Below are 17280 nucleotides of genomic sequence, written 5' to 3'. Positions count from 1 at the left end.
TGGACTCGGTGGGGGGAAGGTTCTGTTTCTGCGCTGTATCTCTAAAATAAACTGAACATGTTAAAAATAAGTTGCTGCAGTCCCTGAGCCAATGGAGGGACTAGTTCCAAGCGATGAAATATTTCCTGAATGCAAAATAAACCAAAGAGAACAACGTGTACCAAGGGCTGACTGTCCCAAATGTACTTTTTTACTGACACAAAGAAATCTACAGAATAAAGGTTGGTCTCTTTGGCAGTACAAATGTCAAGTAAAATATGTGATTAGCATAATTAATTGTGAGAACATTATAACCCGTGAGCAAAGTATTCAAGATCTTCTGGACCTGGTATGTACAGAATTTTGCATGTGGTACCTTTTGCCTTGTGGATTACGTTACTGCAATGAAAGTTTCACACATGTAAAATTATTGTTCAAAACTAATCAAACAAAGTATTGGGGTGAAGCAAAAAGATGATGGAAATGAAGGTCAAGGGAACCTTTGAAAATGTCTAGAAGTTAACTGATAGGAAGTAGTGATTAATTCGATAAACACAAAGTGCTGGAGTAACTCAGCAGGGCAGGCAGCATCTCTGGAGAAAAAGGATGGGTGACATTTCAGGTCGGGACCCTTCTTCAGACAGGCCTGACCTAAAACATCACCCGTACTTTTTCTCCAGAGATGCTGCCTGACCAGCTGAGTTACGTCAGCACTTTGTGTCTATCTTTGGTATAAAGCAGCATCTGCTGTACTTTGTTTCTCGTGATCCTTGTAAAGGGTGGATAGGAGAATGAAGGGATGATGAAGACAGAAACCTAGAACATAGAAAAATAGGTGCAGGAGTAGGCCATTCGGCCCTTCGAGCCAGCACCGCCATCAAATATGATCATAGCTGATCATCTAAAATCAGTACCCCGTTCCTGCTTTTCCCCCATATCCCTTGATTCCTTTAGCCCTGAGCTAAATCTAACTCTCTCTTGAAAACATCCAGTGAAACTAACAGTTCAAAGAAATGTGAGATGGTGCAACTTATGAAGGATTTAAATGGGGGAATGTACATTACGTGGTTGAATCTCACAAACGTTTAGGTCCAGAAATGGTTAACTCTATCGAGGCACGTACAGGCTGACTTCCTTCCTCTTCAACCAAGTGGCTTGTGAGGTGGCTGATGTGGAACCCCAGCCTCTGCCACTGGAACAGGAGGTGCTTGGCTGGGTGGCTGGCCGGTGGTGTCCTTCCCCATACTTTTGGCAGAGGTTTCCTGGTGGCTTCTCTATTTTGATTGAGGCCGGGGAATTCCTCAGTCATTTTCTCTGCTAGTCCTGGTGATCTCTGACTGTGACAAGGTTCTGTGTAGCTGACTACCTCCCGCTTTGGCAGGCTGGTATTTGATGGGCAGTTGGCATTGCCCACACCTGGGCTGAACTGGCTCGATGCTGGGGTCGTGGGAGAAGACATTGGCATTTGCATCCCAAGGTGGGGCTCTTGTTACACTGGTTTATATTTCAAGTTCTTTCCGCTGGATATCGATGGGTGATATGGGGAATAGTGCATCATGACTTTGTATTGACAGATGTTCAAGACTGTAGTTTGATGCTGAAGCACTGGAGTATGCTGCATTTCACTACAAGCACGTTATAGAAGTGATAAACAACAAAACCTGAAGCAGACAGGAAAATAAACAATCAATTAGATTAATCCGAAAGGGTATGGGGTTGAAGTATATAATATTATCCTTCTACAGTTGTACAGGGCCCTAGTGAGACCGCACCTGGAGTACTGTGTGCAGTTTTGGTCTCCAAATTTGAGGAAGAATATTCTTGCTATTGAGGGCGTGAAGTGTAGGTTTACTAGGTTAATTCCCGGAATGGCGGAACTGTCGTATGTTGAAAGACTGGAGCGGCTAGGCTTGTATACACTGGAATTTAGAAGGATGAGAGGGGATCTTATCGAAACATATAAGATTATTAAGGGGTTGGACACGTTAGAGGCAGGAAACATGTTCCCAATGTTGGGGGAGTCCAGAAACAGGGGCCGCACTTTAAGAATAAGGGGTAGGCCATTTAGAACGGAGATGAGGAAAAACCTTTTCAGTCAGAGAGTTGTAAATCTGTGGAATTCACTGCCTCAGAAGGCAGTGGAGGCCAATTCTCTGAATGCATTCAAGAGAGAGCTAGATAGAGCTCTTAAGGATAGCGGAGTCAGGGGGTATGGGGAGAAGGCAGGAACGGGGTACTGATTGAGAATGATGAGCCATGATCACATTGAATGGTGGTGCTGGCTCGAAGGGCCGAATGGCCTACTCCTGCACCTATTGTCTATTGTCTATTATGAGAGGCATAGATCAGGGATACGATCAGAACCTTTTTTTCCCTTGGATGGAATTGTCAAAAGCAAGAGGGCATTGCTTTAAGGTGAGAGGGGCAAAGTTTAACGAGGTGTGGGCAAGTTTTTATTTACACAGAGAGTGGTGGTTGCCTGGTCCCACTGTCAGGAGTGGTGGTCTAAGCAGATGCCATGGTGGCTTTTAAGAGGGATTTTTTAGATAGGAAAACTGCTGTGCAGGGATATGGATCACATGCAGGCAGAGGAGATGAGTTTAACATAGCATCATGTTCAGCACACACAGTGTTGGTCTAAGGCCTTGTTCCTGTGCTGTGCTGTTCTCTGTTCTACTTAAAATAAACTCCATGGCTTTTATTGAAAATAAATGTGTTGCTGGATAATTAATTATTCAAACAGAGCAGTTCTTTCAACTTGAGTTGAGGCTGATCTTATTGTACAGTTTACAATATCAAAAAAAATTGAGTTGTTGGTAAAATGTTGCTGTTAGAAGCAATTCAAGGAGTTTTTCAGGCAGAGATAGATAGATTCTTGATCAGTACAAGTGCCAGGGGTCATGGAGAGAAAGCAGGAGAATGGGGTTAGGAGGGAATGATTGAATGCGAAGTAGACTTGATGGGCCGAATGGCCCAATTCTGCTCCTATCACATATAAACATGGGTTTGCAGTCAACACACCGTCCAAATGTGTGGAAGTCTAAAATAAATGATCATGCCGAAAATGCTGTCTCCAACTAATGTTGATAATGGCCTTTCTGTTCTTTCATCCTCAGCCAACAGTTTCAATCACTTGAAGGTTTCGGCATCGGAGCGCAGGTTCACAAATACACCCAGGCCACTTCAGAGAGCGTCCAAGAGTGTAGCAAGAAATGAAGCCCAGGACATAAATGGGAGAATCAGCTCAAGCACAATCAAGTCACACACGAGCCCAAAGCCTCAAGGTAAGTGGTTTGCATCAATTGTGAAAGAGATAGACACAAAAAGCTGGAGTAACTCAGTGGGTCAGACAGCATCTCTGGAGAAAAGGAATAGGTGACGTTTCAGGTCGAGACCTTTCTCATTTCCCTTTCCCCTGACACTCAGTCTGAAGAAGGGTCTCGACACAAAACGTCGGCCATTCCTTTTTTCCAGAGGTGCTGCCAGACCTGCTGTCACTCCAGCTTCTTGTGTCTAACTTCGGTTTAAACCAACATCTGCAGTTCCTTCCTACACATCTGCAGTTCCTTCCTACACATCTGCAGTTCCTTCCTACACATGTGAAAGAGATGTTGGAAGTGTGAGTTCTTGTGCAGTGATATATGAATATTATTGTTTAGAATTTCCTAAAATTTTTACCTCCATCCTTTAAGAGCGAAAAACATGAGGATGCTGCCTCTGTCGAGGTTTTTTTGTAATAATAATATGTTACAAAGCTAAAAAGGGGTGAAGGGTACAGCAGACATGAGCATGCTATTTAAAAAAACAATGAATGGAGGAATTTTCAGCATATGGAGAGAAGCAACAGTCATCTGAAATACGAAGAAAGACACTGCTGGAGTAACTCAGCGGGTCAGGCAGCTTCTCCGGAGGAAATGGAACATGGAACCCTCTCTAGGGAACACACAGCATAAACCAGCATCTGAAGTTCCTTGTTTCTATGTTTCATCATGGTTTAGTTTAGTTTATTATTGTCCTGTTTACTGAGCGTTGGGGGGGTGATGTGGGGTTTGGTAGTGACGGCATCGACACTCGCCGTAGGGCGAACATGTTTATTCTATTTACAGTGGTAAGAAGGTCCGGGACACATGGGATGCTGTGGCTCATCGTCAGTCTCATCCTGGTCACTCCCTCTTCTCCCCTCTTCCATCAGCCAAGAGGTACAGAAGTTTGATTTCTCCAGATTCAGGGACAGTTTCTTCCCAGCTGTTATCAGGCACAGAACCGTCCCCTCACCACCAAGAGAGGTGTCCTGACCCCCAACTACCTCATTGGAGACCTTTGAACTTTAATTGCTGGACTTTATCTTGCACTAAACGTTAGAACCTTTATCCTGTACACTGTGGACGGTTCGATTGTAATTGTGTACAGTCTAATTGCTGGCTGGATAGCAATGAAAGCTTTTCATTCTACCTCGGTACACGTGACAACAATAAACTTAGCTAAACCAAACTATGCAAAAATATAAAAACTAAGTCCGATAAAATCTGATTAAAGATAGTTCAAAGGTCTCCAACGAGGTAGATGGGAGGCCAGGACTGCGATCTAGCTGGTGAGAGGTGGGTGGGCAGTTGCCTGATAACAGCTGGGAAGAATATGCTGCTTCATGTTAAACCCTGTACAGTGATGTGGTCCTTTTAAAGAAAGGATAAAGTGCCCAGGTGCATCTGTTGCTGCATTGAGCAGATTCAGATAGACACAAAATGCTGGAGTAACTCAGCGGGTCAGGCAGCATCTCTGGATAAAAGGAATAGGTGACATTTCGGGTCGAGCCCCCTCTTCAGAATAATTTCGGTGTAAACCATCATCTGCAATTCCTCCCTACACACTGAGAAGCCTCGGCCTTTAGACAGTCCTAGAGAACTGAGGGAGCTCTGATTCATCCCCGAAGCAGCGGATTGGACTGTATGCATGCAGAAGGTGGACTTCTGCTGAAACCGGAAAAAGAGAGCCAACCAGATCTGATCTCCTGTACAGCAATTGCATAGGTGATGTATTGATGCAGTGCTGGGTATGTGGCAGCACAGCCTTAAGAGGAACACAGGTCAGCAAGGAACAGGCCACCAGCAGGAAACACAGACCAAAACTACACTCTTAGTTTAGCCTTTGAAAAGAAGCCCAAGCAAAGTTCTCCATGCAGTGGTGAGAAGGACAATCATGGTATCCATCCAAAGTCGTTCACGGCTGTCGACACGCAGTCATGGTTGGTTTGCAAGTCAAATTGATACCAAAAGGACTAGATAAGATAAATAAGCAATGAATTTATTGTGGAAAGGCACAAAGTGCTGGAGTAACTCAGCGGATCAAGCAGCATCCCTGGAGAATATGGATAGGTAACGTTTCGGGTCGAAGGTTGACACAAAATGCTGGAGTAACTCAGAGGGTCAGGCAGCATCTCAGGAGAAGAAGGAATGGGTGACGTTTCGGGTCGAGACCCTTCTTCGGCATTGAATTCATTCTGTTGAGGTTTATGGGATAAAAATGTTGGCCAGGACAATAGGAAAATAATCATGCTCTTCTTTTAATAGTGTCATGTGATCTTTTTTCCTAAACAATAAAACAGGATTCAAACATTGCCCAAGAAGACTTTTCTAAAAAGTGCTATTTATTCATTACTCCAATTGTCAAATTTAGTTTGTGGGGTTAAATCTGTAATAGTCAAAAACAAGAATGTCAATTAAATTGGCTCTTGGAGAAATAGGCATTAAGACACGAGACTGCAGATGCTGGGGTCTTGAGTGATTGCTGGAGGAAATTAATGGGTCAGGCAGCATCTGTGGAAGGAAATGGACAGACAATATTTTGGGCTAGGAATCTTTTACAGAATCCTCAGTCTGAAGAAGGGCCCTGACCCAAAATGTTGTCTGTCCATTTCCTTCCTTAGATGCTTCCTGCCCTGCTGTTTAGTTTAGTTTAGAGATACAGCATGGAAACAGGCCCATCGGCCCACCGAGTCCACACCGACCAGCGATCCCCGCACACTAACACTATCCTATACACACGAGGGACAACTTACATTTATACCAAGCCAATTAACGTACAAACCTCGACGTCTTTGGAGTGTGGGATGAAACCGAAAATCTCAGAGAAAACCCATGCGGTCATGGGGAGAACGTACAAACTCCATTCAGACAAGCACCTGTAGTCGGGATGGTACCCGGGTCTCTGGCGCTGTAAGGCAGCAGCTCTTCCACTACGCCACCGTGCCGCCTCTCTCATTTCTTCCAGCAGTCTGCAGTTTAGATAACCTCATGCATTTTTAATATCCAAGCTAGACATAAGCTCATGCATTATCCAATTGTATATCATTATTTCTTAGTGCTTGTGTTGCAGAAACAGTTGTGATTATTAACTGTATTCGTTTCCTCCTGAAGCAAAATAAAGAATTCATTTAATATATCCGACCTTTAGAGATATTCCAATGGATTTGTGGCCACGTTACAGAGGAGGTGAAAATCCATGGAAGTAAGGAGATCAAAAGACATAAGTGCCTGGTAATGGAATGAGAAAATAATGAAATCAGTTATTGAAACAAATGTCAGGACTGCCAGTGTGAAGGCCTGGTAATTGCAGCAAAAACAAAGGGAATAGTGGCTGATCACACGATACCTCCTCACTCGACTCTGTCCAGGGACCCCGACAGTCCTTTCAGGTTAGGCAGAGGTTCACTTGCACCACCTCCAACCTCATCTACTGTATCCGTTGTTCAAGATGTGGACTCTTGTACATCGGCGAGACCAAACGTAGACTGGGTGATCGTCTCGCTGAACACCTTCGTTCAGTCCGCCTGGACCTACCTGATCTCGCATTTGCCAAACACTTTAATTCTCCTTCCCATTCCCAAACTGACCTTTCTGTCCTAGGTCTCCTCCATTGACAGAGTGAGGCCAAACGCCAATTGGAGGAAATGTATCTCAAATTTTGCTTGGGCAGCTTACAGCCCAGTGGTATGAATATTGATTTCTCTCACTTCAAGTTACCCGAGTATTCCCTCTCTCTCTCTCCCCCCCCCCGCCCAAGTCGCATCAGCTTCTCATTTTCACCAACAGCTAACAATGGCCTGTTTCCTTTATCATTGTTACTTTTTTGCAAATATTTTATTCATTGTTCTTTATCTTTCGACATTTTTATCTATAGCTCTCATTTCCCTTTCCTCTGACTAGTCTGAGAAAGGGTCTCGCTGAGTTACTCCAGCTTTTTATGTCTGTCTTCAGTTTAAACCAGCATCTGCAGCTCCCTTCCTGCACAGTACATTTTGAGTTTTTAATTGATTGAGGAAAACTGCTACACTACAACAAAATTCACAATTTAGCTTTATGGCTGATAGCCGGTTGAGCCACTGCCTCACAACGCCTTCTTCCTGCATACTGAAGACGTACAGGTTTGCAGATTAATTGGTCTCTGCAAATTACTGTAGACTAATGTGTAGGGAGTGGATGAAAAAGAATAGTAATATTGAACTAGTGTGATCGTAATCGATGGTCGGCATGGATTCGGTGGGCCAAAGGGTCTGATTCCATATGGTATCTTTCAATCCTTGGGGTTTAGTTTAGAGATATATGGCAGAAACAGGTCGTTCGGCCCACCGAGGCTACCCCGACCAGCGATTCCCGCACACGAATACTATCCTCCGCACTAGGGACAATTTACAATTTCTACTGAAGCCAATTAGCCTACAAATCTGTACAGTCTTTGGAGTGTGGGAGGAAACCGGAGCACCCAGGGAAAATCCATGTGGTCACGGGGGAAAAGGTGCAAACTCTGTTTAGACAGCGCTCGTTGTCGGGATCGAACCTGGTTCACTGGTGCTGTCAGGCAGAACTCTACCGCTGCGCCACCGTGCTGCGCTGAATTTAGGATACATTCGAAAATGATCTTTTGAATTAATATTTAAATTAGTTGTGAAGTCAGAGTCGTAGAATGGTCACAGCACTGAAGGAGGCCATTCTGCCCACTCATGGCCATGCTAGCTCTCTCCTGCAGCAACTCATCTGCCTGCCCCACAACACCCTCCTCAGTTGCCCTGAACATTCTCCCTGCCACAGATTCACCCAGTCCCTCCTGTAGACCTCATTGGGACTTGCTTCTACATCATCTGTAGACTCTGCATTTTGGATTCTAACCATGTGCTGTGTAACAAAAAAAAGGAAGTTTGACTCGGGACGCTATTAATTTTCTTCCACTTTATTGTTTGGAGATACAGCAGTGAAACAGGTCCTTCGATACCTGCAACTTTTAATCCTCTTCACTTCCACCACCAGAAACAGCTTCCCATTGTCCACTCTGTTCACTCCCTTCCTCATTTAATATACTACCATCAGATTTCCCCTCGGACTTCCCTGCAAAGCATGCAGTGCCTGCCTCTCTAGCCTACCCTTGTAACTACAGTTATTCATTCCAGGAGCCACTCTTTTCTTTTCTCATATGCAAATGGATATGCAAGGAATTGAGACGTGCGGGTCATGTGTAGACGGGTGAGATTAGTTTAGCTTGGCTTCATGCTCGGCATAGACATAGGCCTGGATAGAGTGGATGTGGGGAGGATGTTTCCACCGGTGGGAGAGTGTAGGACCAGAGGTCACAGCCTCAGAATTAAAGGGCGTTCTTTTAGGAAGGAGATGAGGAGGAATTTCTTTAGCCAGAGGGTGGTGAATCTGTGGGATTCATGCCACAGAAGGCTGTGGAGGCCATGTCAATGGGTATTTTTAAGCAAGAGATAGATAGATTCTTGATTAGTACAGGTGTCGGAGGTTATGAGGAGAAGGCAGGAGAATGGGGTTTGCAGGGAGAGATAGATCAGCCATGATTGAGTGGCAGGGTAGACTGGATGGGCCGAATGGCCTAATTCTACTCCTATCACTTATGATCTTATGTTCTAGTTCAATGGAGCCTCCCTAATGCCTTCACACCCTTCCTGTAATGTGGCAACATCCAGTGAACAAAAATCTCCAGTTGAGACTGAACCAGTGTTTCATGAACGCTCAGCAGAACATCCCCCCTTAAAGTCTATGTCTCTGACCAGCATTGTGTGTGTAAAATAAATGGCCATCTCAGCTTGCAATGCCACACAGACACACACACACACGTACACATGTACACATGTGTTATCAGGTATACACACATACGCATACAATGCAATACAATACAATATATCTTTATTGTCATTGTACAGGGGTACAACAAGATTTGGAATGCGCCTCCCATACGATGCAATAATTTAATTAGCTAGTCAGTAATTTAATACTGACTACACACACATACACTTACACACATACATGTACACACACATACACGTACTCACACATGTACACGTACACACACGTACAGACATATGTACACATCTCCAGAGAGAAGGAATGGGTGACGTTTCGGGTCGAGACCCTTCTTCAGACCCGAAACGTCACCCATTCCTTCTCTCCAGAGATGTTGCCTGACTTGCTGAGTTACTCCAGCATTTTGTGTCTACCCTTTGTTACAATAAAGTATTCCATTACAACTAGAGGTGGTGGGTGCCTGGAATGCCCAGCCAGGGGTGGTTGTGGAGGCCCATACGAAAATGGCATTTAAGAGGCTATCGGATAGGCACATGGATATGCAGGGAACGGAGGGATATGGATTATCACCACCTGCCCCACACAAAGAAAGCATGACTACTGACTATCGATGGGAAACACCCGACTTCAACCCTCAGTGTGCCTTTTGTGTTTTGAATATGAACTTTGTTAACGTGCTGCCAGAGTTTAAAAATGAAAATTGGATTATAGGCAAAAGGGTCTAGCCCAACATGCCATCTTGGTCGGCATGGATAAGATGGGCCGAAGGGCCAGTTTCCTTGCTGCATAGCTCCAGATCAATATTTGTTGTGCGGTCCTATGGATACGATCACCTCTCAGTTGTCTCCATTCACAGGTGAAATACTACATAGTACGGGTGTCAGGGGTTATGGGGAGAAGACAGGAGGGTGGGACTGAGAGGGAAAGCTAGATCAGCCATGATTGAATGGCAAACGGCAGGTTAGCAGTCTTTGAGTGTAGGTCGGGCAAAACACGTACCTTCAAGCTCATCAGAGGAAGGAAGGTTAGGAGTGAGTGTGGGGATTGGCTGAACAATTAGATTGGAAGATTGGTAAATTGGACAGTTAGTCAGTTAAACCTACAAAGCCCTCCATAACCTGGCCCCATCCTACCTGACCGACCTCCTCCACAGGCACACTCCCACCTGCACCCTCTGCTCTGCCGCTGCCAATCTCCTATCCCCCCACATCCGGACTAAACTCAGATCCTGGGGGGACAGGGCTTTCTCCATCGCTGCTCCCACCCTATGGAACTCACTACCCCAAACCGTTAGAGACTCCCCCACACTCACCACATTCAAAACATCGCTGAAGTCTCACCTGTTCAGTACTGCCTTCAACCACTGAAGGTCACCTCACCTACTGTCTCCTTTCTCTGTTCATTTATTTATTTACTTATTTATCTATTTATTAATTTCCCTATGTTCTCAAAATCTCTGTAAAGCGTCTTTGAGTATATGAAAAGCGCTATATAAATAAAATGTATTATTATTATTATTATTATTATTATAGTCAATTTAGCAACTGATATAAGCAAGGGTTGCTCAACGGGTGCGGTCCTGTTGAGGAAGTGCCCTATCTGGGTGCGGCCCTGTTGAGGAAGTGCCCTATCTGGGTGCGGCCCTGTCGAGGAAGTGCCCTGTGAGAAAAGTGCGAGTCTTTGGCTGCGAGTCTGTGAGAAAAGTGCGAATCTTCGGCGAAGAGGCTGAGGGAGGAGGCCACACCAAATGCTGGAGAGGGCGAGACACAAGAGGGAAATGTCAAGTAAGCTGATTCAGTGTGACGCTTGCAGGATGTGGGAGGTCAGGGACACTGCTGGTGCCTCTGGCTGCTACAAGTGCAAGAAGTGTATCCAGGTACAGCTCCTGAAGGACTGTGTTGGGGAACTGGAGAAGCGAGTGGATGACCTCAGGTTCATCCGAGAGACTGAGTCGCTCCTCGACAAGTCTTGCAGTGAGATTGTTACAACAAAGGTAATGGAAGAGAGAAGGTGGGTGACGGTGAGAAAGAGAAGGAAACTTGGAGTGCAAAGGTCCCCGGGTGTTGTTCCTCTTGAGAACAGGTTCACCCACGGAAGCTGTCGGGGAAGAAGACGTTACCACACTGAGCGGCAGACTGGCTTGCGAAGCAAATAGGGCTGTTGAGCCAAAACCTGCACCCTCTGCTCTGCCGCTGCCAATCTCCTATCCCCCCACATCCGGACTAAACTCAGATCCTGGGGGGACAGGGCTTTCTCCATCGCTGCTCCCACCCTATGGAACTCACTACCCCAAACCGTTAGAGACTCCCCCACACTCACCACATTCAAAACATCGCTGAAGTCTCACCTGTTCAGTACTGCCTTCAACCACTGAAGGTCACCTCACCTACTGTCTCCTTTCTCTGTTCATTTATTTATTTACTTATTTATCTATTTATTAATTTCCCTATGTTCTCAAAATCTCTGTAAAGCGTCTTTGAGTATATGAAAAGCGCTATATAAATAAAATGTATTATTATTATTATTATTATTATTATAGTTGAATGTGGGCAAAATTAGGGCACATGGTATTGGGGGTAGGGTAGGGTACTGACATGGATAGAAAATTGGTTGACAGACAGAAAGCAAAGAGTGGGGATAAATGGGTCCCTTTCGGAATGGCAGGCAGTGACCAGTGGGGTACCGCAAGGTTCGGTGCTGGGACCCCAGCTATTTACGATATACATTAATGACTTAGACGAAGGGATTAAAAGTACCATTAGCAAATTTGCAGATGATACTAAGTTGGGGGGTAGTGTGAATTGTGAGGAAGATGCAATAAGGCTGCAGGGTGACTTGGACAGGTTGTGTGAGTGGGCGGATACATGGCAGATGCAGTTTAATGTAGATAAGTGTGAGGTTATTCACTTTGGAAGTAAGAATAGAAAGGCAGATTATTATCTGAATGGTGTCAAGTTAGGAGGAGGGGGAGTTCAACGAGATCTGGGTGTCCTAGTGCATCAGTCAATGAAAGGAAGCATGCAGGTTCAGCAGGCAGTGAAGAAAGCCAATGGAATGTTGGCCTTCGTAACAAGAGGGGTTGAGTATAGGAGCAAAGAGGTCCTTCTACAGTTGTACCGGGCCCTGGTGAGACCGCACCTGGAGTACTGTGTGCAGTTTTGGTCTCCAAATTTGAGGAAGGATGTTCTTGCTATGGAGGGCGTGCAGCGTAGGTTCACTAGGTTAATTCCCGGAATGGCGGGACTGTCGTATGTTGAAAGGCTGGAGCGATTGGGCTTGTATACACTGGAATTTAGAAGGATGAGGGGGGATCTTATTGAAACATATAAGATAATTAGGGGATTGGACACATTAGAGGCAGATAACATGTTCCCAATGTTGGGGGAGTCCAGAACAAGGGGCCACAGTTTGAGAATAAGGGGTAGGCCATTTAGAACGGAGATGAGGAAGAACTTTTTCAGTCAGAGAGTGGTGAAGGTGTGGAATTCTCTGCCTCAGAGGGCAGTGGAGGCCAGTTCGTTGGATGCTTTCAAGAGAGAGCTGGATAGAGCTCTTAAGGATAGCGGAGTGAGGGGGTATGGGGAGAAGGCAGGAACGGGGTACTGATTGAGAGTGATCAGCCATGATCGCATTGAATGGCGGTGCTGGCTCGAAGGGCTGAATGGCCTACTCCTGCACCTATTGTCTATTGTCTATTGTCTATTGTCAAAGAGGCCGATGTCAGGCAACGCCATGGTAGCAGGAGACTCCATTGTGAGAGGTACGAACAGGGGCTTCTGCGGCAACAGACGGGATTCGAGGACGGTGTGCTGCCTCCCTGGTGCCAGGATCCAGGATGTCACGGACAGAGTGCCGGAAATCCTCAAGGGCGAAGGTGAACAGCCGGAAGTGGTAGTGCATGTCGGCACAAACGATGTTGGAAAAAGGGGATGAATATTCTGCAGCGTGACTTTAGAGAGCTCGGAAAAATGCTGAACCTCCAGGATGGTTATCTCCGGTTTGCTTCCAGTTCCTCGTGTTGGCGAGAGCAGGAACAGGGAGATACACAACCTGAATGTGTAGCTGAGGAAATGGTGCAGGGGGCAGGGATTTAGATTCTTAGACCACTGGGGTCTGTTTTGGGGCAAGGGGGAATTGTACAAAAGGGACGGATTGCACCTTAACAGGTGGGGGACCAGCACTCTGGCAGGCAGGTTTGCCACTGCTACACGGGTGGTTTTAAACTAAATAGGGAGGGGGTGTCAAATGGGAGAGTCAAGAATGGAGTTAAAGGGAAAGAGAGTAAAGGGATAGTTAATGACCCCAAAATTAACGGGAAAGAAAGCTCACAAAGGGATAGGAGAGAATGGCCAAGTGTAATAGGGATCGATGTGAAGGGTGAGATGAGTAAGGAATTAAAAATATTGGATATGAATGCGCGAAGTATAAGAAGTAAAGTAGATGAGCTTGAGGCTCAGTTAGAGGTTGGTAGATACGACATTGTGGGGATTACAGAGACGTGGCTGCAGGAGGATCGGGCCTGGCAACTTAATATTCAGGGTTATACATTCTATAGAAAGGACAGGCAGGTGAGGGATGAAATTCAGTCCCTTGCAAGGGGCAACATAGGGACTGACGAGGTAGAGTCACTGTGGATTGAGTTGAGGAATTGTAAAGGCAAGAAGACACTAATTGGTGTTATCTGTAGACCCCCAAATAGTAGCCGGGATGTAGGGTGTAAGATGCAGCAGGAGTTAAAGCTGGCATGTATCAAAGGCAATGCCACTGTGGTGATGGGGGATTTCAATATGCAGGTAGACTGGGAAAATCATGTTGGTTCTGGACCCCAAGAAAGAGAGTTTGTAGAGTGCCTCTGAGATGGTTTTTTAGAGCATCTTGTAATGGAGCCTACCAGATAAAGGGCAATTCTGGATTTAGTGTTGTCCAATGAACCAGATTTGATAAAGAGAACTCGAGGTAAAGGAACCACTTGGAGGTAGTGATCATAATATGATCAGTTTTAATCTGCAATTTGAGAAGGAGAAGGTTAAATTGGAAGTGTCAGTGTTGCAGTTGAACAAAGGGGACTATGAAGGCATGAGAGAGGAGCTGACCAAGGTCGACTGGAAAGGGATCCTAGCAGGAATGACGTGAGTGGGCAGATGCGTGGCAGATGCAGTATAATATAGATAAATGTGAGGATATCCATTTTGGTGGCAAAAACAAGGAGACAGATTATTATCTCAATGATGTCAGGTTAGGTAAGGGGGAAATGCAGCGAGACCTGGGTGTCCTTGTACACCAGTCACTGAAAGTTGGCGTGCAGGTACAGCAGGCAGTGAAGAAAGCTAATGGCATGTTGGCCTTCATAACAAGAGGATTTCAGTATAGAAGTAAAGAGGTTCTTCTGCAGTTATATAGGGCCCTGGTAAGACCGCATCTGGAGTATTGTGTACAGTTTTGGTCTCCTAATTTGAGGAAGGACATCCTTGTAATTGAGGCAGTGCAGCGTAGGTTCAAGAGATTGATCCCTGGGATGGTGGGACTGTCATATGAGGAAAGATTGAAAAGACTAGGCTTGTATTCACTGGAGTTTAGAAGGATGAGAGGGGATCTTATAGAAACATATAAAATTATAAAAGGACTGGACAAGCTAGATGCAGGAAAAATGTTCCCAATGTTGGGGCGAGTCCAGAACCAGGGGCCACAGTTTTAGAATAAAGGGGAGGCCATTTAAAACTGAGGTGAGAAGAAACTTTTTCACCCAGAGAGTTGTGAATTTGTGGAATTCTCTGCCACAGAAGGCAGTGGAAGCCAAATCATTGGATGGATTTAAGAACGTTAGATAAAGCTCTAGGGGCTAGTGGAATCAAGGGATATGGGGAGAAGGCAGGCACGGGCTATTGATTGTGGAGGATCAGCCATGATCACAATGAATGGCGGTGCTGGCTTGAAGGGCCGAATGGCCTCCTCCTGCACCTATTTTCTATGTTTCTATGAATGGCAGAGTAGGCCTGATGGGCCAAATGGCCTCGTTCTGCTCTTATATCTTATGAAATTATGAACTATGTTTTGCAGTGTTTCCAAAACACTCAGACCCTTTCTTCCTCCCACATTCCAAAGACGCACAGGTTTGTAGGTTAATTGCTTCCGGAAAATTGTCGCTAGTGTGTGCAGGATAGTGCTGGTGTACGGGGTGATCGCTGATCGGCACAGACTCAGTGCTGTAGCTCTAAACTAAACTAAACTACATTAAACTTCTGGTCAATATGTTTTAGTTATTGGAAGTAACCCAGGTTACTGATCATCTTTAACTCAAAAATCTGGTCAATAAGTGTTTCAGCTTTTCAGTGAGCAGTAACATTACATCCTAATTTGAACTGCGGGTGAAAAGTTTGCAGGAGAAAAATTGGGAAAACCAATCAATTAAAAATGTTTTTAGATGTATAAATGTCATATTTGTGTGAAATCTTACAATTATCCAAGATTTATGAAATTTCAGATTGTTGCTTCCCTCTGAGCAGTGGAGCTAATATTATTCCCAGTTAGTTCCCCCAGGAAAATAATTAAATTTTAATGCTGCCTCTAAAACATTGACAGATGACTTTTCTCTTTCCTGGCAGTCTGCAGACTGTCATGGAAACCACTCGATAATGTAGGCACTTGAATCATGGAAAAAAAAAGTGCATCCTCGGACAGTTTGATTTTGAGGTCCATCCTCTTTCAGATCCCCCCTGTGACTATATCTGAAATAGAAAATAACAAACTGCAAGTTGGAAGAAGATGGTTTTTTTATTTGCCTTTTTCTTCACGATTAAATTTATTGGGCGTAGAACTGATCGGCTCTGGGAAATGTGCGCTGGAATGAAAAAAGCAATGAACCCAAGTTTATTTGACTGATGCAAGACCGTGCAGAATTCACAGCTTGCTTCAATATCGTGTTTTATTTTGTCATCCAGGCAGCAATTGACCCTACTGTTTATTTCCTTCAAGGATATCCATGAGCTACAACCTTGTTGATGCCAGTTGAAACCAGATATTCCACAATTATTGGAGTCATATTTTCACAAAAACCAATTGACTCCATTTATACCAAAGATACTAGAGGAGCAAGATGGACCATTCCATTGAAATTGCGTATACTGAAGTGTAGCCCGCCATTTTAGTAAGCAAAACCCGCCTCTCGCAGTGTAATCAGTGTTTTGGGGGAACAGTATGTGTGATGATACCATTAAAATGCAGAATATTTCTCATCTATCAACTCACAGATTTTTGTTATTTTTCTTTTAAAATGTTTCTGCAAGTTTCTGCCTACTAAAATGGCGCCATGACATACTGCAGTTTTTAGGGTCGAGTGGTCTATCTTGCTCAGCTCTATTATCTTTGATTTATACCTCGCACTGTCTCGGCAAAGCCAGCAGCGGAATCAAGGACGAGTCTCGCCCAGGTCACCGCCACTTCTCCCCTCTCCCATTAGGCAAGATGTCTAGAAGTGTGAAAACTCACACCTGCAGATTCAGGGACCGTTTTTTCCCCTGCTGTTTTCAGGCAACTGAGCCATTCTGTCATCAACTGGGGAGTGGTCTGGAGCTACAATGAGACACTAGGGGACGCTCTTTAATCAGACTTTACTGGAGAAACTTTACTAAGAACTGCAGATGCTGGTTTATCCCAAAGATAGACACAAAGTGCTGGAGTAACTCAGCGGGTCAGGCAGCATCTCTGGGGAGAAAGAATGGGTGACGTTTCGGGTCGAGACCCTTCTTCAGTCTGAGTTAATCCAGCATGTTGTGTCTACCTTTGATTTAAACCAGATTCTGCAGCTCTCTCCTACACATACTGTTGCAGCGGTAAAGTTGCTGCCTTACAGCACCAGGGACCGGATTTGATTCTGACTAGAGTTTGTATGTTCTCCCCGTGACCACATGGGTTTTCTCCAGGTGCTCCGGTTTCCTCCCACATTCCAAAGACCTGCAGGTTTGTAGGTTATTGGCTTCTGTAAATTGTAAGTGTGTATGATAGTGCTAGTAGAAGGGGTGATCGCTGGTCGGCCCGGACATGGTGGGCCATAGGGCCTGTTTCCACGCTGTATCTCTAAAGTCTAAAGACCTGCTGAGTTACTCCAGCACTTTGTGATTTGATCAAGATTCCAGCATCTGCCGTTCCTTGTGTCTCCATTAACAATGGTATTTCACTGGCTGTACACATGCAATTGACTAATACACTGGAC

General features: G+C 45.0%; 1 protein-coding gene across 3 annotated transcripts in view; it reads left to right on the top strand.

Annotated features, from left to right (window-relative positions):
* Positions 1-17280, top strand: part of LOC144603531 (FYVE, RhoGEF and PH domain-containing protein 4-like) — a 123444-nt gene that overhangs the window by 52437 nt on the left and 53727 nt on the right. For all 3 annotated transcript variants that reach the window (XM_078416855.1, XM_078416856.1, XM_078416857.1), the window contains exon 2: positions 3096-3263. In XM_078416855.1, the coding sequence (XP_078272981.1) occupies positions 3096-3263 (168 nt within the window). The remainder of the gene's footprint in view (positions 1-3095; positions 3264-17280) is intronic.

Source organism: Rhinoraja longicauda, chromosome 20 (genome assembly GCF_053455715.1).
Source record: "Rhinoraja longicauda isolate Sanriku21f chromosome 20, sRhiLon1.1, whole genome shotgun sequence".
Lineage (NCBI taxonomy): Eukaryota > Metazoa > Chordata > Chondrichthyes > Rajiformes > Arhynchobatidae > Rhinoraja > Rhinoraja longicauda.
Note: the sequence above shows the minus strand (reverse complement) of the source record. Positions and strands in the feature narration are given on the sequence as shown.